General features: G+C 32.1%; 2 protein-coding genes across 2 annotated transcripts; both read right to left on the reverse strand.

The window, feature by feature from the left end:
- Nucleotides 1–4,308: 4,308 nt before the first annotated feature.
- On the reverse strand, nt 4,309–15,123 carry LOC130645215 (vacuolar protein sorting-associated protein 51 homolog). The gene is made up of 23 exons (XM_057451128.1): nt 14,835–15,123; nt 14,009–14,094; nt 13,471–13,626; nt 13,149–13,222; nt 12,514–12,646; nt 11,204–11,292; nt 10,609–10,654; nt 10,396–10,426; nt 10,292–10,326; nt 10,098–10,201; nt 9,836–9,947; nt 8,851–9,031; nt 8,183–8,319; nt 7,922–8,044; nt 7,488–7,592; nt 6,884–6,988; nt 6,618–6,665; nt 6,393–6,503; nt 5,956–6,077; nt 5,483–5,609; nt 4,771–4,883; nt 4,548–4,626; nt 4,309–4,433 (listed from the first exon to the last, which is right to left on the reverse strand). The coding sequence occupies exons 1-23, from the start codon at nt 15,043–15,045 to the stop codon at nt 4,404–4,406; spliced, it is 2,358 nt and encodes a 785-aa protein (XP_057307111.1). The 5' UTR covers nt 15,046–15,123; the 3' UTR covers nt 4,309–4,403.
- A 970-nt stretch (nt 15,124–16,093) lies between these two features.
- On the reverse strand, nt 16,094–26,553 carry LOC130645216 (mitochondrial proton/calcium exchanger protein-like). The gene is made up of 14 exons (XM_057451129.1): nt 26,362–26,553; nt 26,236–26,275; nt 25,463–25,982; nt 24,502–24,645; nt 24,109–24,249; nt 23,124–23,327; nt 21,430–21,549; nt 19,377–19,508; nt 19,062–19,217; nt 18,854–18,871; nt 18,667–18,777; nt 18,411–18,580; nt 17,737–17,878; nt 16,094–16,465 (listed from the first exon to the last, which is right to left on the reverse strand). Exons 1-14 carry the CDS (start codon nt 26,465–26,467, stop codon nt 16,283–16,285), a joined length of 2,187 nt encoding a protein of 728 aa, XP_057307112.1. The 5' UTR covers nt 26,468–26,553; the 3' UTR covers nt 16,094–16,282.
- Nucleotides 26,554–26,940: the final 387 nt, after the last annotated feature.

Here is a 26,940-nt window from a genome sequence, read left to right on the forward strand (position 1 = left end):
CACATATTTGCGCCAATAATGTCTTTCGCTCCTTAGTTAAAAATAAATAAAAAGCTTTTTTAACAATTACACTATTTTAGAATTTTTTTTAGACTAAACTAGAATTATCATAAAATAAAAATTGACAGAAAAAAAGAAAAAGAAATGCCAATTACGGTTTTTGACAAAATTTTAAAACCTTGAATAACCCTGTGGTGATATTCTTGACTTTCCTGACAGAGTAGACACCTTAAAGTGGTCAAGTAAGTTTGAAGCAAAAAAGATCAGAGGCAATGATGAAAATTTAAAAAAAACCATGCCACTAACACCAGTAAGTAGCAGCGATTGAAGAATTTTACTTTTGTTAGGATAAAAATTGCAACCAAAATTAGACTTACAGAACGTCTGAAAGAAGAACTTTTTCACTTGTTGTTCCGAGTTTATAAAATATTTTTCCTAAAATTGTCACCATTTTACGTGTCAAAAAGATGTTCTATTTTGAGGTTAAGAGTGGCTCTTGCTGCAATTTTTGTTAAAAAAATACAGTTCGCATACTTAATTTAAGTAAGAGAAACTATAAGTTGAAATAAAGAATAAAATTATAAATTATTTTTTTTTTATTTTTTAGTCTTGATAATAATAATTACATTGCCAGCAACGAATATTCAGTATGTACAAAAAATGGTATATTGCTTATGTCACCAATGGGAACCAGGCTTTATCTTTTTTTTATTTTTACTACATAGTAAAAGACAAGATCACAGAACATGTCGTGATATAGGACCACCTCCATTTATCTTATAAATGTACATAAAGGCAAAAACAGATAAATTTTATTTATATAAATTTATAATATTATATATATATATAATATAATACATATAATATAATAATATAAAATAATATAAATATGTAAGTATATACTGATATGTTACATGAGTTTTCTGAGATTAAGTTGTTTTAAAACAGGAGGAAAACTTTAAAGGAGAACTGATTAATAACAAGTTGTACTTTTATATTTTAGTTTAATCTTCAGGCATATAAATAAAAAATCTGATTAATAATAAATCTTTTCATAAATGTTCAGAAGATTAACATCTGCCATTTTGAAAAACAAATCCATTTCATAAGCATACATTATTTATGAGAATGAGATTACAGTTCTTTACAAGCTGTGATTTTAAGCAAAATCACCTTAAATTTTATATAAGAAAATGTGAAAATCTATTCAGTATAAATATATACATAATTCAATTTGTTAACATGCCATGCTTTAAAATTGATTTGATAAGTAAAATATGAACCACTCCCTCTTTACAATTTTTTACCTCTTATTGATTGTTTAGATTTGCAAACTATTACAGGACTGGTGAAATAGTTTTCTGAGTTTATTAAGATTGAATTGACAATAGGCAGTTTTCAAGATATTTAACACCAATTTGCCACCAACTCCGATTCAGGGATTTAAACCTTTTAAATTTGAAATGCTGAAATGATGCCCATCATGAATGACAGACAAAAATATTCTATAGTTTTAGGCCACCCTACAATAATACCAAAACAACAATGAAAGCAAGGAGCAAGCATAACAAGGAAACCTAACAAACTGCTAATCAATGCTATGCAAAGTTGGTGCAAATTAGTTAACAGCATTTGATACACTATCAATATACAAATATCTTGGTGTTCTTTAAAAGTGTTGTAATCATCCTTAAAGCAATCTGTTTTCCAAGTAATATTCTCACTTTTTTTAGTTAAGTTAACATTTCATATAAATTTTGCTAACTGTCACAGCCTTCGTAAAACATGACCAATGTGTTGCATTAAGAAAAAACAGATAAACAAAAAAAAAATATTTTCATTGGAGTTACATTGAACAGCAACATTATTGCAAAAAAATAGTTTTGGCCTATAATACTACAGAAAAGACAAATTTGTTTATTTGCTCTTGAGACCTAATATTTGTAAGAACAAAAATATATAATTAGCAATCTTACCAAGTGCCATTGAGATGGGAAAAACTGATCTTTGAATTCTAATGATCTTTTGTATCTTTTACGCACAACTTCATGTTGAACCCAATCAATATCAGGATGATTTGTAAGCTTTGAAGTTATATGGTTTCGAAATAATGCAAGTTCATCATTGACAATTGGTGAATGATTGTAAAAACTATGGTGGGTTAACATGTAATGGCCCTGTAGGTGCCCAATAGTACCATGACTTATTAAACCAAGTTCATTTGCTATATTCAGCACTATCTCATTTGGGTCAAGTATACTATTCTCATAAAAAAATGTTTCAGGGATTTTAATTGCCCATGAAGAAGAAAGCTCTCTTCCCTCATTGTCAGATTTATGTACATCTGTATTTACAAAGTATAAATTTTTGTTTAATGTGTAATTCCTAGTAAATTTTGTTTTACGATGGTTATTAACAAGATTATCTACAGGATTTGGGTCAAATTTAAGTAAGTGTTCTAGGCTAGAGGCGTTACTCTTCGTTACGCTTCGAAAGTTTTTTACTTGATCTCCTGCTGTTGAAAAACTTCGATTTTTATAGTTTTCATCTTCCTCGTTATTTTCTTTATATACATAGTTTTCTCTATTATTTAACACATTTCCGTCAACTACATGTGTACTTAGGATAAGAACTAATACCACAATAACATAACAAAATGTATAACTTGAAGTCACTTTGTTTATTTTTTGCCATAGCGGTTTCAATTTCCAACGAAATGGAAGTATTGTCTTCCATAAAATGTTCTTTCGCAGCATTAAGATACTTCGTTAGTTGAATAGACTTCATGTAGTCTTAATCAAACAACCAAATCAGTCTAATTATACATAACCATTTATTAAGTAAACAAAATAACATGGAAAATAAAAACATTCATGATTTTTTCCAGCTGTTCACTCTGGCCACTTCACCGCCATATTTATTATTCCGAACGTGGCCCGTGAATTTCTACCTCTTATTCATTTGATGAATCTATGCATAAAATGTGAGGTCACGTGGTTTTAGCAGTAAGTAATGGGAAACACGTGATCAAAAAATACGACATATGTTCGATGGTAAAGAAAAAGGAAACAATACGGCGCAGGTGGCCGTAGATTTAACTTACTGATCTTTTCTAGGAAGCTTTTTCAGCCAGATTGAACCGATGCGAAGGCAAACTTGTGAAAATTGCTAGCTAAACCTTTCAAAATTATCAAATCGTAAAACTTTTTCCATCAACTTTCGCAAATAAAAAACACAACGCTTAACAATTTTCATAGCGTTGGGATTTGTAAAAAAAAAACGTTTATAAAGATTTTGTTCGATGGCTGAAGGTGTACACTTTTTGGAAAGTGATGTTTTTTTATAAGCATGTAAAAATTCGAAAACAGGCCGTTAAAAACTTAAACGTTACTTTATGAGCTGTATGGGTAAGATAAAATGGTGCTGTTTTCATCTTTAAATAAACAGCCAAAAAATAAGGGTATAATTGCAAAGGTCCACACAGTACAGTGGTGTTAAGTTTCCAAAGACTGCTTATAGTTGATACAGACCAGAATAATTCACCCAGTAGACCGAGCAATATGCATAGTATTATGCTAAAAAAAATCTCCTATCATATGCTTATAAGCATTTTCCTAAAAAACACGAAGCTAGAAGAACTGTAGCCTATTTCTCAGCGGGTCTTTATCCGCATAAAACCCGCTGCATTATTAGTAGAATGGTAAACAAAATTTTCTGCGGAATCTTTCATCACATATTTGCGCCAATAATGTCTTTCGCTCCTTAGTTAAAAATAAATAAAAAGCTTTTTTAACAATTACACTATTTTAGAATTTTTTTTAGACTAAACTAGAATTATCATAAAATAAAAATTGACAGAAAAAAAGAAAAAGAAATGCCAATTACGGTTTTTGACAAAATTTTAAAACCTTGAATAACCCTGTGGTGATATTCTTGACTTTCCTGACAGAGTAGACACCTTAAAGTGGTCAAGTAAGTTTGAAGCAAAAAAGATCAGAGGCAATGATGAAAATTTAAAAAAAACCATGCCACTAACACCAGTAAGTAGCAGCGATTGAAGAATTTTACTTTTGTTAGGATAAAAATTGCAACCAAAATTAGACTTACAGAACGTCTGAAAGAAGAACTTTTTCACTTGTTGTTCCGAGTTTATAAAATATTTTTCCTAAAATTGTCACCATTTTACGTGTCAAAAAGATGTTCTATTTTGAGGTTAAGAGTGGCTCTTGCTGCAATTTTTGTTAAAAAAATACAGTTCGCATACTTAATTTAAGTAAGAGAAACTATAAGTTGAAATAAAGAATAAAATTATAAATTATTTTTTTTTTATTTTTTAGTCTTGATAATAATAATTACATTGCCAGCAACGAATATTCAGTATGTACAAAAAATGGTAACAAACTTTAGTTCTTGTCGCATATCATATCCACCACCTAAAAACAATTTGAAAACATTATAAAAAATCGGAAACCGTAATTTCAGCATCAAATCATTTTTTGAATAACATTATTACGCTTTTTTACCTGGAAAAATAAAGAATAACTTACACTCGGCTCCATTAACTCTGGCTCTATGCACCGATGTATTGCACTGTTGACTGACTCGTCAAGCAAAAAATGGACAACACTAAATTAAAAATCAAAAAGGTTGTGTAACAAGATCAAAAAAATACGAAGCACAAGAAAATTCCGGTAAATCAGTGGAGACTAACAACATGAGGACATCAACATAAAGATCTAGAAGATGACACGAAGTAATAACAGAGCTTACTTTTCATCATTGACAAATCTCCACAGAAACAAAGATAAATAGTGTGTATCGACCTGTATTTGCTGCAATCCAAACCTACTAAACGTGCGTAGCCGGATGCATTCTAAGAGCGTCTGGAAAATAAAATTCGAAGGTACGCAATTATTAATTAATTCAATTTTTGCACGATTTCTTTTAATCACTATTCATCACGAGTCTCTCTAGAGTAAAACTACCTAACTATCAAATTTCCTCTTGTGGTGGTAGCTCCTCCATGACTTTCCTGCTTCTATATAATACTCGTTGTCATCAAGAGGGACTTATGGAGGGTGAATTTAAAATTTTAAAACTTTTTAGGAGATTTGACTAGGCTTTGCATTTTAAATTAAAAGAAAACACCAAAAGGGTATAAAAAACAATTTGTTTTGAAGATTTCGACATGTTAGGAGGAAATGGACAGTTACTAATAATCACGAATTTCCTGACATATTTTTTTAAAACAATAATTAAATGTATACCTACTTGGGAAAAAGTAGCATGCCTGGATAAACAATTTTGAGAGATATTAGGGGGAATCAATATTTTTGGTCTAAATTTTAGGTTTGAGGCTCTTTAATTTCTATTACTGATGAGAGAAGTATTAACACCCTATGGTGACGACGGGGGCTTTCTTTTTTTCATGGGTTAACAACTATACACTAATTTTTCGTTTTGAAAGCTCAAAGCAACTTACCTTGAGAGCGATCTTTACTATTCCAGTAAGCACAGATACTTTGGAAAAATCAACTGAAGTGAACACTTCGATGCGTTCAGTGAAGAGTTTTTGGATGTTGCTCATCAAACTCGTATCAACATTCAAACTATAAAAAACAACAACATCATATTACATCCAGTTATTACGGTTACTCGAACATCTAATGTTATTCTTAATTCCTTAAGTCTCTTGTAAGCCATTTTGAATTTCTAAACGAAAACCTCTTTCTTGTTAACGCAAGCTTGCCTGCAAAAAACTCAACAAAATACTTTCTAATAATACTGAGAATTTTCAAGAAGCAATGGATATTGCTTTTTGAGATATTAAAAATATTATTATTCAATAACTGCAGTCAGCTTAACACTGTCAAAACTCCAATGAGGCAGATAACGCGACGAAAAAAACTCCATTAAACAAAGAAAGGTGTCAAGAAAAACGGTCAGCCTACTCACTTGTTTCCATAATTAAACTGTCCTCTTTGTGGAGCCGCTCGTGAAACGCTGTAGTTATGTGTTAATCGACTGGAATCGGAACTGTTTGCTTTGCGTATTCCTTCTTCGAACAACAGCCCCACCTTTGACACAAAGAAAAGAGATAAGTAACCTGATTCGCGTGAAGAGTTTAGCTTCTGTTTGCTACACTACGCAGAATTAAGTTACATTTCAAGATTTATCCATTATAAAAGTTCGAGCGCTCCTTGCAACCGCCAGCAGTGTGGAAGTAAAGCTCTAATCCAAACATTAAAGAATAGCAATTGAAATAGCAAGCAAGTCACGGTTCATTGAAATTACTCCACCTTTCTTCATCATGTTTGACCTCACCAGTAAATTTTCAATTTCATCATTTGCTTATGCTAAGAAATTATGAACTAAGTAAACAAAGCGAGCACCTGACTATCCATAAACGTGATATCTTCAACAACGCGTTTCATAACAGCTCGCACTGTGCGTGGCTCTATTGTATTCAACCAATCTCTTGTTTCCACACTTTTTCGCATCATCTAGAGTTAGACGTATGCTTTCATTTAATGCATAAAGTCAAGTGGCGTCTTTGCTACTGCTACTTAGAGAATTGACAACAAAATGGTTCCACACTTAGATTGACATTCAGTTACCTGAGATATAGCTAATCCTTGTGATCCAACGTATCTATTAAGCAGCTCCTAAGAATAACAAAAATTAAAGTGCTTCAGATATATAACCAAAATTTGGTCAGGGGTATAGGTGCACTCTGGAAGGAGAACATCCAACAAAAACAACAACAGTTACAACAACAGTTACAACAACAACAACAAAAACAACAACAACAAAAACAACAACAACAACAACAACAACAACAACAACAACAACAACAACAGCAACAGCAACAACAAAATCAAACCTGTGAAGCTTCTTTAAAGTCAATCTGAAGTTCTTCTGATTTTGTTACTAGACAACCTTGTCGAATCTCATCCTCTACTGGAAACCAGCCCTCGGTTACCTTCAGCTAAATATAAAAATATGATTTGCAGAAAAAGGCATATCCTTTTTTTGTATGACCATCACAAGAGCCAAATTAGAAAGCACCACGGAAGTAAGTAAATCTTATTCATCAATACACAATTAACGTAGTTAATACAGCAATCAACTTAGAGGCCACTTATTTATATTATTTTGTATCTAAGAACTTCCATGTCTTTTGGTTCTTTCCACGAACTTCTGAAATGCGCCACCCGTAAAAGTTTAGTCGCTCGAAATTTTCAAAACGTCGTGCAAAAGTATTTTCCTAAAAAATTTACTTGTCAAAGACAAAAAGATAATTTTTTCTAGCAATATCTTGTCCCTCTCTAGAAAGTCTATTCCTGGAAACACAAGAATTGACAATGCCAAGGTTCTTTCCAAAAATCTATTTTTTCAAGTGAACATTCATTGACGCATTTCTATTTCCCTTTTTATCCCTTGTTTTCCGTATCGACAACAAAACTGGAAACTTAATTTCCACTTACAAGATGGCTGACAATATTGTTTGCGAAATCAAAACAAAGCCTGCACATGATGAGTAGCAGTGGAGCTGGTACGCTGTTGTCCTTATTACTGTCTTGAGAAAAATCCTGAAACAAGAAGAAACAAGCAGATACATAAAAAATCGCTACAAACTTCTAAAGTTATAGTGAATGTTCAATCGGGGTGCACTGTAAAATGAAGCATATTTCGAGATAATACATTTCTTGGTAATGCAATACATACAATACGAAACAGATTGCTTTAATTAATTTAAGTTACTGTAAAACTCTCAAGAAGAATTTTTTTATTAAAATTCAAATACCTGGCATACTTTCCAAAAACAGATTTAGAAAATGCTTCCCCGATACACTGTGCATCAAATTTCTTTCTTAAATTTAGTGCTTCAAACTAAATAATCGAACCAATAGTTTCTTACATTACATCTTTCAACCAAATGTTTTAGAAACATCACAATCAAACCCTCGCGAATGTCGTCGATGCAAAACGGCCCTCTAAAGTATGGCTTCATTGAAAACGCTACATCAGGATTGATGAACGCCTACATGTTAGGAGAAAAAAATTTCTCCGTTTACAAACATGGCTCAATAACAATGGTGGAACACTACATTATAACATAGCATCATGGGATCAATGGAAGATAGAAACAAAAGTAAAACCAAAACAAGGAAATACAAACTTTAAGGTTAAGCAAGACACTTTTAACTTGTTCTTGAATACACTCCGATGTCTGACGTAATATATCAGCAATGGATGAATTATCGGCCTCTGGTGAACGCGAAGTTAAAAGAGCTTGTCTCGTATCCGTGATTATACCTAAATAAAAATGAAAATGCTTAGACAAACTTGATACCACGTCCCAAATAAGGTGGTTGTCAGATTTTTGTCAGACAAAATATTTCGTCAAAATATTCGTCGCCTGGGGAAAATTCCGTCACTTCTGTCTATTTTTTAATTTTGTGACGTAACATGGTAAAAAAACACTTCACAGCCCTAAACCAGTTTCTAGGTCAGCATGTACATTCATATTTTGTCGGACAGATTTCATCAACATGGTGTTTTTTGTCAGATAAATTAATAAGTTATTGCGCAGGCCTGCATTTCATGTCTACTACACAATGCTAGTATCAAGATTTATGGATATGAAAATTGCACTTGGAAGACAGAAGTTCCAGATTTACTTAAAGAGAAGTATGTCAAAAAAAAAGAAATAACACAGTAATAAACTATAGAACAGCTGGAGTAGGGGGGGGGGAGTGCAACATAAAATTTTTTATGTTGCTAATATCAGGGGTGATATTTATTAGATTCGTCTTTTCGAGCTCTCTTCCACAGTGCGACATTTACCTGAAAGCTGATCCTTTAAAAAGGTCGAATATTGTGCAACACGATTGTTAGCAGAGAAGGCGACAATGTTAGCAGCGGTACGGTCCATTCCAGATTCTGGCATAAGTTGATGAACCGACTGCACCTTGCGATAAAATTTATCCAGCGCTCTAACTAAGATAGTGTTATCCTCAGTTTGAGTCTAAAAAACAGAAAAGAATGCTATGAATGGAAATGGTATAAAGGTCGCTGTCGTTATTTCTCTAACTCTGATGTTAATGATGACGTAAAAAATTTTATGATGTGAAATCCAACTTTATGCAGTAGTTTCTACATTTCCAGGTTCCCTACACTTTTAAGCAAAATTTTAAAAAAAAGCTGAGAAGTTTATTAGACTTTTGTAAGCGATTTTGAATTTTCTAGCAAAAATGAAAGGATTTTTAATTTTTTTCAGAAAAAATAACTTTTATTTGCACGGTAAAAGAACAACTAGATAACCTGACACACAAATTTTTCATAGTTTCACATGAGAAGAAAGTTTAACTTTTTGTGAAGCGAGGCTTTTTCGAAATTTGTAGTAAATATTTCGAGTATTTAGGGGTGATAGAATCTTGCGTTTTTTCATTTTAGACTTGACTATTAATCAAATGTTTAAAAAAGGGTCTAAAATGTCAAGGTGACCATCTGAAAGGTCAAGATGGTCACCTAAAAAGTCAAGGTGGCCGTCTAAAAAGTCAACAAAGCTGTCTAAAAATTCAAGGTGGCCACCTAAAAGATCAACATGGCCGTATAAAAGGTCACTGTGACCGTTTAAAAGATCAACGTGGCCGTCTAATAATACAAGATCACCGTCTAAAGGTCACCGTGGCCGTCTAAAAGATCAACGTGGTCGTCTAAAAATTCAATGTCACCGTCTAAAGGTCACTGTGGCCGTCTAAAAGGTCACTGTTGCCGTCTAAAAGGTCAAGATGGCTTCTAGCATTGATCGTATATGCCTCTTACCTACCTCGTGTTCTAATCTCTTTCGTACAAATTTAAAATATTCCGCCATGTTGTTTGTTATAAAACTTGTCAGCTTTTCATTAGCAACCTCTTTAATCTTAGACATTTCAGTAGAACTAAAGAGAAAAATAAATTAAAAATTTTAAGATCTAAATAATGGATCAATTCAGCACACAAGTAGCGAACCTGGGATAAAATGATTTGTGTGAGAGGTGACAGTATTTAGCGCTTCACATTGCAACGCGATCACCTATGACGTTACTTACCTGTTTATTTCTCTAGTCATGAACAACTCGTTATAAGATGCTATCACTAATGATATGTCTCCTAAGAATCCATTACATCCACAATCCATAAACTCTAATATATCCTGTAAAAAATGATAGGCAAATGTGAAAAGAATTCAGAAGAACAATAGAAGCATAAAGAATGAAAATTAATCTTAAAAGAATGAATATACCGTTGGTTTTCTGTCATCCATTTTTTCATTGACACCTAAGACGTCGATGTATCACATTATTAAATTACAACGACACTACTGATAACTGTTGTGAAAAAACTTACCTAATTCTTCTCCTTCTATATTTAACTCCACCTAAAATGACATAAAAATCAATTTAATCCCAACCACGTTAGGTTTCGTGCTGTGTAAATACACATCACATAAACCCACGATTGTGCATAGTAGACACACATAGGACATCAAAATGTCCATTATGTTTACGCTTTTTAGGTTATTTTGTGATGTGTAGGTCTTCAAGCCATGTTACCAAGTACCTGTGAGCGAAGATTTTCCAGACTTTCGTCAACTTTGTCACGAGCTCTAAAAATGAAAACATTGTAAACATTGACCGGGAATCATGTCATGAAATTTACACTCATTGCGGATGCGTCATTGCTCATGTGGATTTAACCCACTGCGCCTCTTGTAAAAAAGATTCCCAATGCCTGTAGCAAATCATAGAAAATAAATTTGGCTTATTTTTGCGCGTTCTAAAAAAATGAATTTCGTAAAGACTAATTTTCGCGAATAAGTCATATTTAAATATTTTGTTAATAAAATATACTTAGGTTTTTCACGATATATTTCGCGAAACTAACCCAGATAAATAGGAGAAGAAAATATAAAAAATATAAAAATAAAATAAGATTAATAACAGCGAATTTGCTTAAATTTCTAGAAAAAAAATCTGCAAATAATGTCAAAATTCGCAAAAATTAGGTGCCTTATTGGTACTGCTTTAGCATTGGAAATACGGTTTACCATGAATCATGTCAACTTATGTTCTATCTAGTGGCTTTTTAAAAGATCAGCATTTTATCTAGCAGTTCAATTACACAGTTGAAAAACGATTGAAGTTGAAATACTTACAAGGAGAGAAATTCCTCGCACAATGCACCAGCCGGCTCACCAAGTTTAAGTAATAAATCTACACATTCAGTCAGTTGTCTTGTTGAAGACTATGATAAGAGTTTATAGAATACGTCAACAAAAAATACAACATACAGCAAAGTGTATACAATGTACATTAACACCTTAGCAAACACCTCTCTACAACGAACACTTCTAAAGAATGGATTAAAAAAAGGTTAAACTCTCATAATAAACCCTTATGTAGCAAACACTTTATAACGGACACCTCTCTTCAGGGCAAGTTCCAAATTTACATTACCGTCAGAACTGACCTCTCTACAGCATGCAACCCAACAATTCTTATGAGAAATTGAATACTTTTTCAGGAATGGATGAAAGGACGGTCAAACTCTCATAATAAAACCTTTATGAGGTGAAACCACTCTATACTGGACGCCATTTCAAGGTACCGATTTACATTACCCCTAGATTTGACCTCTCCGTGGCACAAATGCCCAACAATGAGTCATATAAAACAATTGTTGTGACGGGTTTTTTTTACTTTATGTAGAACAATGTTTTGAATTTCCGTTTAATTTTTGTTTGATCTGTAAGGCGAAGCAAAATCTTGAGTTCGTTTAACTTTTTTGAATAAAAGATAGCATATAACATTTTTTTTGTCTTTGGATATTTCGTCTCCTAAAAACAGCCTAATAACATTATTTGTTGTTGAGTTCCCTGTATCCTAACAAGTAGCAGGCACGTCCCTTTAGCGGAAAGGCCCTGATGGCGTCCACAATAGAGAGCTTTCACCATAGTAAATTCCAGTAATTGTTAGGAAGCATATGTTATTAGTTTCACCTATATGTACACAATTCAGAAGATTAAAAGTCACAGGTGAGCATTTTTTTTATTTTTTTTGATTAGAATTCTAACAAATTCTTTAAAATTCCCATTATAGCCTTTCTAAACAATTTCGACACTAAACGAATGCCGACGACACTAAACGAACGCCGACGTGAACTAATGAAACTTTTTCAACTCGAAATTTTCTTTAAATTGGATGTAACTTGGACTTCCAGAAGTTTTGCTCTTGTTTTCCCTCTTAATTCGAAATGTTTTTCATGTATGTTCACACCTAAAACCACTCATATTTCCTGATTTTCCTTAATCAGGCTTGAAGATAAGCAATTTTTACTGACTCTCTTTGAAAAAGTGAACTGGCTTCCCTGAGATTTAAATACCCTCTTAAATAACAAAAAATATAAAAACAGGAACTAAATAGTTAATACACTAATACAAAAGTATTTCAAAAGTGAAATACATACTGTTGGATTTCTTAGTTGTTCTCGAAGATTTTGCATGAGGTCAACAACAATTGCTTCGCAGTCGGAATGAATTCCTTGAAATGAAGGCATGTGTTTGTACTTGTTTAACACATCTCGTGCTTTGATGTAATACCTAAGACAACATACATAAACATCCAACAAATCAGAAGAAAAGAAACAAAAACATATACGTTGCCTTTATGACAACTGAATTTTTTTGGGATATACTAGTTAGTCCTGTGGATAAATCTAAGGGTTCATCCGTTCTTTATTTACTGCAGTTTGTGTGTCTCGCTACTGCGGTTAGCTTTTTAGTGACACACAGATACACGTATATTGGCACTATAATATAAATTTTAAGCACTTTATCCCATCACTTGAGTAGATTCAAAATATCAAAACACAAAAAACAGATGGCAAAGGTTTTAGATATTGTAGTAAAAACCTTTACCAATGAGTATATGCAAGTATTTGAAGGTTACCATTATTGCATCCTTAACTTGACAATCTACCATTTATATTCCACAAAGTATTGATATATTTAGTACAGATATTTAGTAAAAACAGCTAAAATCTCTTGTAACTTTAATTACACTATACTATTTTTTGAAGCCGGATCATATTCACTTACATACCTGACAGCCAGAGCAAATTGCTTCAACTCAATACATTTCTTCAACCTGTTAGGTAACTCGAATAAAAATTGAAGCTAAAATATAAAATTTAAGCAGGTAAAAATTGTTCTTACTCTTACAGTATAAAACAAATTTGGCTCTTCCTCCTTTTGATTGTGATATAGTTATGTAATTTATCAGAAATATCAAGCCATGGTAACCTTCCTACCACAGAATTCAACAAGAAATTGGTTAACAACAAAAACAGTTATGTGTGAGACTTAAGACATATGCCATAATCACACGCATCAAGTTCAGAAGTAAAACACAATTCAAATCTAACCTTGTGGAGTAAAGTATGCACTCCAGACAGTTGTGCAATATGACTTCGCTTCTCATGTAGCGCAGAATTTACTTTATCACTAAACTCAGTGACAGATGATAAAGTTGTATCTAGTTTTGTCATTTCATCTTCCATTTTTCGAAAGTCGTTTTTCATCTAAAATTGTGACATGATTTTATTTGAAGATAAGAAATAATTGAATCTAGGCACTGTCAGTTGTTAGTGCAAACTTGTAGAAAATAGTTTTGAATGCAGACTATTCCGGAAAGAAAGAACGAATATCCAAAAGATGACGTTAATGATGATTGTTTACCACGTATCGAGCCACTTTTTATGTTAGTAAAAACAATATCGAAGATAGTTCGATTAGACGTCGTCAATGTTGAAATCATTATTACCGATAGTGCAGGTGAGACCAATATTAAAGAAGGTTAACCAAAGAATCAACACTGTTTAAAATCTTTGTTATGGACTCAAACCATTGTAGAAAGCATTATTAGAATTGAAGATATAATGACACTTTTAAATATTTTTTTACCTTTTTGATGGTGTCTGTGGCATCAATAAATTTATTGTAATTTTCATAAACTAAGGTTTGCATGTCACTGTCCAGGCTACGGATTTCTAAAACATAATGTTAAAAGCTGCAAATAGACTTTTTTACACCCAGCAGTGACCAACGTGGTTCTATAATTAAATTGGTGAATCATCCATTCTTGTGGTGCTGTTAATGGACAGCAGGTTGACAAAACTAAAATAGACCATTACCATTTTCTTTAAAAAAAATATGACACTTACCAAGGCAGAAATCTTGCAAACTTCTTCTTAATAGTTAATTGTATATAAAAACTATACAATTATTCAAAAACAGTTTCAATTAAGTGCATTGCACAAAAATTGCTAACACGAGTATAAAAATGTTAATTTAAGACATTTTTCAGCATTTTTAGCACTAATATCAGTAACGCAACAATTAAATTCATATATAATACCATTTTTTGCATCCTCCCTTTTAAGCTATATTCAGTGGTATAAGTAGTTGCTTGATAGAGTGACTTTCAAAATTTCACTTTTATAGAGGGGAGGACATGAAGTATAGATACCTCTAAATATTGTTAAATTCAGGAAATATAGAAGTAATAAAAGCAATCCATACAAATGATTTTTTAATTTGGATAATCAAGAGTAATTTCATGGTACGCTTTCAAATCTCTACCGAAATTGGTAAAGTTGACCCCTTGTGGAGCGCTGACTGCCCTAGCATACAAAACCAATCAGTTCTATTAAGTATCTTTGTAGCATCACCTTCATTGACAACATGAAACACTTTTAATAAAAAATAGAAACTACAAATAGCTACCTACGTTTAATTATCTCACTCTCTTTGTCCATTAATTCATGTAAAGACTTTTCTTTAAAAAGTTTATCTAAATATTTATCATGTTGGAAGTGAGCTTGGTTAATATCATATGGATTTTGCTGTTGTTGTTGTTCGTTTGCACCATAATACATCTTCAATAACCCTCTTTTTCTTCTCCTTGCAAGCTCTTCATCATCAATATTATTGCTGGCCATATTGTTTTGTCTAATTATAAAAATATCTAAATGTCTTCATACATTGCTAAGTGTCTAAAAAGAACAACCTGAATGAATTCATGCAGTACAGATAAGGAGCAGTTCTTTTTTACTGATCTCTTAGACGTTAAAAGGATAAAACCTTTTGTATTCGGAACTTCTAGTAGTCTTTCGTGATGTGATGTCAGAAACTTTTGACATTCAAAACTGATAATCATAAGAATATTAAAGCTTCCAAAAGGGTGTCACATTTTTAACAATTTGAAGGTTTTTTGCCATATTTTTGAAAGTTCGTAAATTTATAAAAACAATGAAAATCTCTACAGAACAACTAAGCTAAAATGAATCTAGATTCAAGTTCACATAGTTTCTATAAGCTTTTTAGGGTTTTCAAGTTGTGAAAGACACTGTGTATAATGGAAAATTAAATAACAGGAACTGTACAACTATTAAACCAGCTGAGGAATTTCACTTAAAAATAAACTGATTTTATATGTCTGTGTAATAGAGTAACAGTGACTCCAGTATATAAACACAATAAAATACCTAACTTAACACTAGTCCAAGAGTCTAATTTTAAGTTGTAGTGATTTTATGAAATTCAATAAGGCTAAAAAACTTTAGTGGTTTTTGGAAAAAAACAAACACTCATTTAAATCTGCCTAGTAGAGATCCCAACGGTTAAAACAAATGATACAAATAAGGTGATTTTTCATCTGCATGTGATAAAGAAAACACAATTAAGGATGGAGTAACTTTTTCTATCAGTTTGGTAAAGAAAAGTGTAACTACTCCAAACTTCTTTAAAACAAAGTAAGAATTTTTTACAGGGCTCATAGTACCTTGTAATAAACCTGTCAAAATGTACAAGGCCTAAACATTGCGGTAATTTGTTTCAAAACTGTCACCACTTAAAATTTCAAAAATTTAATACTCAATAAAAGTGAAGTTAAAGGTAGAAAAAACTATATGTTGCAAATACTCTTCTTTTTTAGGTTTTACAACCATAAATATTAACAATATTTCGTTAAAAAAGTAAAGAACAACGTTTGGGAGTGTTTTTAAGCATTATAGTGTTAAGAGGACAAAATTCAATACAATAATATCATGTTATTAGACGTTTTCAAATCAGACACCACAAAATTACACAACAAACATATGTATATGTGGTGAAATTTTTAAACACTAAATAATTAAAATACAACAGTTATAAAAAATATTTCTAAACTTTATGTAGTTATTCGTCTGTCAATCTTCTACTGTATATTTGAGGTAGAAGTCGTAAGATGTAGTTTGTTTTCTTTTTATTTATCATCTGCTCCACCAAATATACCTTCTCACTTCCTCTGATCAAGGACATCATTTCAGAGATTTGAGCAGTATTTAAATCTAGATCTTGAGATGCAACTAAGTGTAAACTCTAAATCACAAAAAGTAAAAATACATGGATTTAAAACATAACGATTAAAAACAATTAAAATAACCATGAAAGTCAATTATTATCAAATATCATCAATCAAATCTATAAATTCTCTAAATGTTATCATTGAATGACACTTATGTATAGCTAGCTAGATGTGACAGCTTTAGAAACCACCCGAACTGCTGACTTTGCACAGCTGTGGCGAAGGAGCTGTTATTTATTCTAGGTTTAGTAAACAGTAGACAAAACAGAAATTATCTAACAATTAGATTCATGTTTTGATCAACCTAATAAACCATGATTGCAAATAGTGAGAGCCCAAACTGCACCCAAAGAAAATACAAATATATACTTATGATTTTTTTAATTCACAATTAAAAAGTAAAGATTTTGTTTCAGGACAAGGTAAGACTTGTTGTGTGCTAAGGGCCTTTTTATATGAGACCGGGAAACTCGGTCCACCAAGATATCCCACATGACTGAGATCTCGGATATTCGCGGAAAAACGCTGAAAATTCAAATCGTGTTTATATGGTGCATATTTGTCTCACCCCGGCTACAACGGGAAACTTGGTCAACTGAGATCCCGGGCAAGTGACCCGGATCCCGGTCTAACGGGATGGATATTTGTCCATGTAAACAGAAAAACCCGGTGGCTAAGGACGGAAAAAGTTTATGTAAGCTTTAGAAGAGCAAATAATTATCACAATTATCATAATTATCCCGGTTCTCATATAAAAAGGTTCAAAACACAAGAACTGTGCATATGTTTTCAAACTAAAGATGTTTTTTAAGATAAAACAAACATGGTTAAACAAGCTATTCACATGCAAAGTCAGAAAATTTTTGAGTTTTGACGGTGAATTTGTTGCTTCATTCGAAATAAAGACGCTGAAAACATAAATGGGGGTATAGCAGCTGTAAAACCCTAATCTATCAGCCCTTTCTTATGACTAGTGCACCCCAGACAAATGTAGTAATGTCAAAATAAAATTAAATATGAAATAAGGTTACACGAAGAACCAATTGAAGTGGGAATTAGCTTTAGGAATGTTTAAAATTCAGGTTTTTAAAATTTAATTTTTTTACTTAAATGTTATCGCTGAGCAGTGTTTTGAATTGTTTCTTTTCTTTTATTATGTTAGCAGTATGAATTTTTTTTGGTAATGTTTTGAAAACTAATTCCTTTTCTGTCTCCAATTGTTCATTGTATGTGTGCATATACAAAGAAGTAGACACCAATCAAAACTTTAAAAAAACTATGTTACCTTTCTTAATTCTTCTAAACTAATTTCCCCATCATTATCTTCATCAAGAACTTCCAGTAGACGGATGGTTTTAGCTTCATTTGGTGCATTACGTAGTTTCTTCACAGCATCAAATAATTCACTTGTGGTCACTATTCCATCCCTATAACAGAATGTAACACTGTGCTATCAGCTGTAGCTAGGTATCAGTCATGAAAATATTAAAAAACTAAATAAGACCTAATTGCTAGTCCCATGCAGAAACTCATTTAGGCATAAAAACAAATTTAGACCTTATCCATATTTTACAATTTCTTTTGGAAATTCTCAGTTGACCTATTGGATATACATTATATATATATATATATATATATATATATATATATATATATATATATATATATATATATATATATATATATATATATATATATATATATATATATATATATATATATATATATATATATATATATATATATATATATATATATATATATACATACATTATATATACATATACATTGGAACCTTGATCAAAATACTAAGTAGTTGTTATCCCACGGAAAAGCTTATGGAAATTCCCTCATCACATCCACAAATTCTATTATGTGTCACAGGTAGACAAACAACAAGGAACTAGGACACCTTCTGGATGATTAAATGAAACATGTTGAAGAAAATGGATTACTTACTCATGTTTATCAATTTTTCCTTCAGGCAAATCCCGTACTTTATCCTCCAGTTCTTTCAGGTCAGAATCTATCTTTTTCAACATGGAATCAATACGTTTACCGAGTCGGCTACTAGCAACACTCTCTTTGACTGTCTCTTCAACTTCAACTTTCTTTAACTCTTCCAGTTCCTAACCAAAAAAAAGAGAAAAGTTAAGAACAACACAACACAAATTTTAAGATGAAATCTAAAGTTATGACATAGAATGTGTAAAACCTCAATATATTCTTCACGATCCTCTTTAATTTTATCTAGCTCTTCACGTTCTGTTGAAATAGTTTCTTTTACGGTCAGTAGTTCCTCCTTTAATAATTCTTCATCCCTAGCCTTAAAAAAGAAAAGTTATAAGGTATTTAATAAAAAGCAAACAATTAAAAAAAAGAGAAAAAGAAGAATTTGATACCTTTTCTTCAGCAAGTTCCTGAAAAAATAAATTAAACAATTAAGATTAAACATTTGGATGCAGTAAAAGTTACAATCATGTTGCATTTCTCAAGAAGGACATGAGAGATGTAATAAAAAATAAAAAAATCTTTAGGTCATAGGACTGCTAAGAGAATAAAATAGGTACTTGAACCATTCTGTGAAATAACAAATATTACAACACATACAATTTGCTTAAGCTCTTCTTCTTTCGCTTTTCTTTTCTTAGTCTCAGCCTTTTCTGCAGCAATCTGTGCTTCCTCATGTTTTATAATATCAATGATAGTTTGTCGATCCACCGCCTCTCCTTCAATTGCACCAATCTTCACTTCCATTTCATCGATCTAAATATTTTAATGCAGCATTGCATTTCTCAAACTGATACACAAATTTTCTTTATAGACAATTTTAGATAACTGATAAACAAAGCTAACAACAAGCTACCCTAGGAAATCATGCTCCCTTGATTTAATAACAAAATATTAAAAAAAACGTGTACTCACAAGTCTTTCAGGGAATTGACTGATTGTCACTTCTAGTTGCTGATCTACGGCAACAGTTGGACCCATATACAGTGTTCTTGAAAGCAACAATAAAGATGCTGGAATGTCTTCATCCAAACTCAGCTCCAGCCACTAGTGAAAAAGGAATTGTTCAAAGTAATTATCTCTTTGTGTTAAACAATCTACAGGTACAAAATAACAGAAAAACATAAATATTATAAATACAAAAAACAAAACAGACAGTGTAAACATGTCTTTTTGACAAATGGTTAAAAAGAGATAACTGGGTTAAAAGTCAACTTTAATATTAAGACACAAAATGCTTACTTCAATTTCCCTTTGGCTCTTGAAAATTAACTTGGCCAAAATTACTGTATTTTTTATATATAACCTGCAGCTCAGCTTTTTTAGGGAGTTATAAACTAGATGCTATCCGATAGCCCGCACCTTCGTATAACCCGCATAAAATTTCAATCAATGTGTTTTACTTACCTGCACATTTGCATAACCCGCATCGTTGTAAGAAAAAAATTTAGCGTATTTTTACTTACACTAATCATTTTATAAACATGTGCGTGTGTTCTGTTTTTTTTCATGATGGAGACAAGTGGGGGACGCTTAAACATGTGAACCCCAAACACGAGAACCGAGTGTCTGAACTAGCGACTCTCTCAGTCTTAAATTCCTTGTCTCCGATTACCGAAATAATAACGAATTAAAATTAATTTGACAAGTCGAATGCTAATGCCAACAGTACTAAATCAGACAGCGCTGTTTTCTTTTTATTTGTAGAGATTAGTTTTAGATAATAATAACTCTTGCTCCCTGCGATTAAACAAACAAACAAAAAAACCATTCTATCAGGTTATAAACCTAAAGTAAAATCTCTGTTTTTTATGTATATTTAAGTTTTTTTGGTATAAAAATAAACAACATAATAATTATCACGGATTGTCTGTAACAGCGATGTACGGAACATTCTTTCCTAATGTTTATAGAATTTTGATATCTATTTATATCTAAGCAATCACAGTGTGCATGATAAAATCAATGGCGGCAATAAGGAGGAGATAGTTGCGTGTGTCTAATTAACTGTATTTTATAGTTATTTTTGATATTTTTAGTGGCAACCTGTTGCTCGAAGGTAGCGAAGATAAAAAGAAAATTATTATCTATAATTTAATTTTAACATTTTTCAATATTTTTAACAGGAATTAATAATAAGTCCTGGACACTAGATTGTGAAATACTTGTCAATAAAACCTAAAAATAATACCTGCTATATTGCTCTATTACCAAAAGCAAATCATTTCAATGTGTTCAATGTGATTGCAAAGATATAAATAGATTAGGATTATATTCAACACAAGAGGAAAATAATCTCCAGAATTGTGTTTCAGAGAGAGCTCGTAATATTAGCACTGGCAAACAATAGAAAGTTAAAGCAATTTTACTGTGTGAAGAAAATTAAATGACGTAGTTAAAGTAAGATTACGTAGATATAGGGTCGCGCATGCAGTTATATTAATGTACGCATTTTATCCCATTGGTACTATTTTCTTCATTGAATTTATAAACTTTAAATTTCACAATAAGTGACAGAAAATATAAAACTAATCACATAACCCGCACCACATTATAACCCGCACCAACTGTGGAAGTTGTAAAAATCAACTTATAAGCCGCGGGTTATATACCAGAAAATACGGTAAGTGCAAAATGCAATGGCCTCAGCGATTATAATTAGAGGCGTTGTGAGGAGAAATAACCATATAATAACAAACAAAAAATAACACAATTATGGAGCAGTATATTTGTTTGGTGTATGTCTTTTTACTTTTATATACTCAGATTTATTTTCTGTTTCATTAAGTATTAAGTAAATATAAATAGACAATGATGGTAGGTCAAGCCAAAAAGCAAAATTCAATAAAAAAGTGGGTAAAAAAAGGCAAAAATCACTGCAAATGCATTTTTAAATGGCTCCTTAAATTTTACTTTTAAACAAATCCAACAAAACATATTTGAACAACCTTAATTGCTCAGCAAATACCTGGCGCAAGTTTGATTTCATTCTTTCAACAGGTACTCCCATGGCCCTCATACCACGAGCAACGCATGCATTCTGAAGCTCTTCAGTACTCAAGGATTCTATGCCTTCTCTACGAATTAACTAAAAATAGCATGCAAGTGTGAAAAACCCTTTGCTACATTGTTAGCTCTCTGAAAAAAAACAAAGAGAAGATGCAAAGAAGTATCTAAAACAAAACAAAACATGAAAATATTATACTTAATGAAACCAAACAGTCAACACAAACAATGTTGAAATTGCTCTTTTTGTAAACAGAATATATGTTTCATACAGATGCAATATTTTTACTCAGACAGCTTCAGGAAAAGTATTTAGGAAAGAGAAAGAATCTCTATTTTGCCTTTGTAGATTTAGAGAAAGCTTTTGATAGAGTGCCACGTAAAGTTATTTGGTGGGCTATGAGAAAATTAGGTGTGGATGAGTGGCTAGTTACGATGGTTCAGTCTATGTACAGCAATGCAAGAAGTCGTGTCAGGATTAAAAATTCACTTAGTGATGAATTTAGTGTAAATGTTGGTGTACATCAGGGTTCTGTACTTAGTCCTTTATTGTTTATTCTAGTCTTAGAAGCGCTGTCAATGGAGTTCAGAACAGGTTGCCCATGGGAGTTATTGTATGCAGATGATTTGGTTCTCATAGCAGAGTCGATGGAAGAATTAGTTGAAAAGTTTGAGAAGTGGAAGAAAGGACTAGAAGAGAAAGGGCTGAAGGTAAACACAGCAAAGTCTAAAGTCATGATAAGTAGCATTGCAGCCAAGTGTGACCTTGTAGTTGGAAAGTGGCCTTGTGGAGTTTGCAGGAAAGGGGTTGGTAGTAACTCAATTTTTTGTCAGACTTGCAAGCATTGGGTACATAAGAAGTGCAGTAGTATTAGTGGAAGGTTAAGAGCTGGCATACAGTTTGTATGCAAGCGTTGCAAAGGTGAGATTATAGAGAATGAAGTATTTCCAGCTTTAATGATGTACAACAGTGGCTCGTTAGAGATAGTTAAGAACTTCTGTTACTTAGGTGATATGTTGGGCAGTGAAGGGGGTGTTGGAAGAAGTGTTACTTGCAGGATAGGTTCTGCTTGGAAAAAGTTTAGAGAGTTACTTCCTTTATTGACTAGCAGAGTCCTGTCAATTGAGGTAAAAGGTAGGTTGTATGAGGCCTGTGTAAGAAGTGTTATGTTGTACGGTAGTGAGACATGGGCAGTGAAGCAGGAAGATCTTGACCGTTTAGAAAGGAATGATATGAGAATGGTTAGGTGGATGTGTAATGCCAGTCTGAGAGACAGAAAAAGTTCAGATGAGCTAAGAAGCAGGCTAAGTCTCTGTAGAATTAAAGATGTTATCCAGATAAGAAGATTGAATTGGCTGGGGCACTTGGAAAGAATGGAGGAGGATAATTGGGTAAGAAAGTGTAGAGACTTGATAGTTCCTGGGGCAAAGCCCAGAGGCAGACCGAGAAAGACTTGGCAGGAGGTTATAAGGACAGACTTGATAGAGAGGAAGTTGAGTTTAGATCTAACACAGTCTAGATCAGATTGGAAGAGGGTCATTAATATACCCTGTCCAACCCATGCTAGCATGGAAAACGGATGATGATGATGATGATGATGAAAGCTAATTTCAAGTGAAAGACAGACAACTGAATAAAACAACATATATACTGACCTGATCATCAGCTTTTAATTCTTGCAGTTTCATTTTTATTTTGAATGTCAGAAAATTGCTTGTACCAATAGGTGATATCATGATAAGCCGACACAAAGCCTTCAACTGATCATGAGGTATATTCTCCAAAGTAATTTCATCTTCGAACAACTTAGAAAATTTCATTATCTCTGCATTGTTTGGACGTTCACCTTCCGAGCGAGTCTATAGAAAGCAACTAATTAAAAATTCTGATACGTCTTATGGTCACAGCTTAAACTTTGGTCTAAAAGGTCTACATGCTAAAATAGATCTCTGTGCATATAAATACGGCTAAGTTACAAATTATGCACGATATTCCTAAGGGCATTAGATAGATCTCATTTTGTAACCAATAATTTTAAATTCAAAATAGTAACAGATTTTCCTAATCAACCACCTATTTCTTTAAAATTTAAATTTACAAGCCCAACAAACAAGTTTTCTTGGAATGAAAAGGTTTATTTTTATTTTAAAAAAGCTTATTGATGTATTCGTATCAATAAACTGTGAATGCTGCATACAAGATTTCTCAATTGTACATCCACGTCCATAAAGCAGAAATTCTTTAAAGCAGATCAATGGTCCACCCACAGCACACAATTCTTTTAATCAGAAACCTGCCTCGGTTTATACTTTTAAAAGTTACTTCCTTTCCAAAGTATGTGAGTAGACTAAGAAACATATTGTATTTATGTAGTTTATTAAGAATTAGATCAATATTTTTGCAGAAAACCTGCAAACAATAACAAAAAAATAACTGTCAAGGATGAAAATAAGGATTTGTCTAAGTGAACAATAAATTAATTATTTTTTTAATCATTCCACACTCCTGCTGTTATCCAACAGAGAGCCTAAGGAATGTCTGTAAAGTATAAAATTGGTTTACATTTTCACTGCAATCCTGACCTATATTTCCATTTTTCAGTAACATTGTGAATATGTAAAGAACTAATTTGAACAATACCTTTAGCACAAAATTTGCGAAGTTTGTTAACTTTTCACTTGGTTTCTTTGTTTTTGAGTTAACTGCTATTTCTTCTATAGTATCTTGTAAAAATTCTGCCATCTGCAACTTCATTTTCAAGGAAGCTCGCATTTTTGAATCCTACAAGCAGCCCCAAAAAAGTGAAAAATAGATTTTGAGAAAAGAGAACGTTACAAGACTAACAAAAACAAAAGTTTCAAGTGGGGTAAATAAGGCTATTTGCAAGTGATTCTTGAATTATATACAGCATATTATTGAGCTGGGACTAGTACGCACAACATAGGAATTTTTTATTAAAAAAATTATTCATATAAATGAAACATATCAAAAATGTGTGTCATCATTTTCATTATATATTTACGCCATTCTCACCTTAGTCTTTTTATCCTCAAAAGTGCTTGGTAACATGCCAGGGAATAACTTAACTGCAACTGGTAGTAAAAATTCCATGAATGGAATAATCAAAAATACCATAAATGGAACCAATCGAAATAGATCTGCAACTGTACGCAGGAACTAAATACATAAAGGTTATATTTTAAAAATGATTTAAGTGTACAGTATCATTTTTGTTATAGCTTTTTTAAGGTAGGTCAGAAACAGTGAAACACATCGGTTTAAAAAATCACTGTTTCATTTCAATATTAATGAGTTGTACAGGGTTTGAATTAGCAGTTCACAATTCACAATTTGTGAATCGAAATGCCATTTTCTGGAATCACTTTGCCAGGAAAATGATAAGATTGCGAGTCGAATAATTTTAAGTGACGATAGAAATGCTTTTTTAGATCGCATTTTAGAAGTTTAAGAACGAAGAATGGCGATAGAAAAGCTTTTTTAGATCACGTTTTAAGAACGCAGAACGCCGATAGAAATGCTTCTTTAGATTGCGTTTTTAAATTTTAGGAACAAAGAACAGCGATAGAAAAGCTTTCTTAGATCGCATTTTAAAAACTTAAGAACAAAAAACTGTGATAGAAATGCTTTTTCAGATTGCGTTTTTAAAATATAAGAATGAAATGCGGCGATAAAAATGCTTTTATAGATCGCATTTTAAAAAACTTAAGAATGAAGAACGGCATTAGAAATGCTGTTTTAGATCGCATTTTAAAAGTTTAAGAACAAAAAGCGGCAATAAAAATGAACGAGGAACAGCGATAGAAAAATGGTAATTGATCTAAGGTGTTCCCAGGCCACATCTAGATAGTGGTTTACTTCGTTACAGAGTGCTGAAATTTTTGCGAACCGACTTTACTTTTCTAATTCGAACCCTGTTGTACTAACAGAATTCGGTAAAATAGAAAATAACTCTCTTTTTAAAATCCCGCCTCACCTGTTTTCTTTCTCGTCTAGTCAGATATTTTCCATTCATAACACGCCATAACATTCTTCCAGCAATCCTTATATCTAAATACAATAGCCGGAAGCCATTGTAGTAATGTCTGATTTCATCTCTAATTTTCTGCATTATAGGCTTTTTAGCTGGTACGATAGCTCCCTCAGGTTGATCAACATCCTTGTTGGCATTGGAAGGTAGACTTTGATCCACTTTAAAGATAAAAGCATCGTGAAATTTCTGACTAGCTATTTTTAGTTTTTCTTTTTGTTCATGTTTTTTCAGTTGATATTTCACAAAATCTTCAATTCTACTTTTCTCATCCAACACTTTAAAATCTTCTTTTTTCTCTTGGAAAGAACTCGAAGAAGTGTGCAACATACAATGTTGAACGCCATTAAAACAATATTTAGTTTTGTTGAAACTGCATGTAGAAAAATTAAATGTGGAAGGTAGAATGACATGTGACTTCTTTCTTCTTTTAGTGTAGTATTTATTAAGTGTTGACGCAGAAGTGCTATAATGAAAAAAGTACAACAGATTAACTGGTTGTTTTTAACCTTTAAACTAATTTACATTACTTTAAATTTTATCTACATGGAAAAGGCACAAAAAATGTCTAAAGTCAGAAATAAAGAAACTGAGGTTTGTGATTTAAAAACAATTAAATATTAAAGCATGAAATATGTATATAGATTCACAACTATAGATATAATTTGAGGATCTCCTGGCCCCAGATAATCCTAAAATTTTAAAAACTTTAAACAAACCTGTGATATTTGGATGATGTTAATGAAAGTGCTAAGTATCCTGTGATAGAAAAAAATTGATTACATAGTAAATTAAATATACATACAAATTAGATTTGAACAAATCAGTCTACAGTAACTACGTACTTGTTTTATTATATACTGTGTTGTTGAAAACTAATCTACATCCTGCAGCTTGTCTGACAGATATTCTAGGCACATGGTAAATGGGGTTATGATGGATGTGAAACATAACCGGATGGTGTCACACCATCAAACTGTCCATATTGTTTATTTTGCAAATTGCTTCTAGTAAATATAACATTTTGAAATTTATGAATTGAATAGTAAAAAACTAGTAAATAAAACATAAAAGTATAAAAAACAAGAATGGTATTCAATCAGACACACACAACTTGCTCTAAGTGCAAATTAAGAGTTGAAACTTCCATAAGTCCTGTTAACCAATTAAGATTTATTTAAAATCCCAGACAACTTTCCAAGCTCATTTTTATAAAATCAACTTGAAAAAGATTTAAAATCCAGACACAAAAAAATCATATTTTCATATCACAAGTCTTAAATTAATCTCTAATTTTTCAATATAGCATGAATATGTATATAATCAACTTCTTAAGTCCATTTTGTCAAAAAGGCTGTCATCATGGTTTGTATTGTTGATATGCACTTTCAAAAATTGAGAATTTTTGAGCGCAGTATAAAAGC

The sequence above is a fragment of the Hydractinia symbiolongicarpus genome, chromosome 5 (genome assembly GCF_029227915.1).
Source record: "Hydractinia symbiolongicarpus strain clone_291-10 chromosome 5, HSymV2.1, whole genome shotgun sequence".
NCBI classification, from domain to species: domain Eukaryota; kingdom Metazoa; phylum Cnidaria; class Hydrozoa; order Anthoathecata; family Hydractiniidae; genus Hydractinia; species Hydractinia symbiolongicarpus.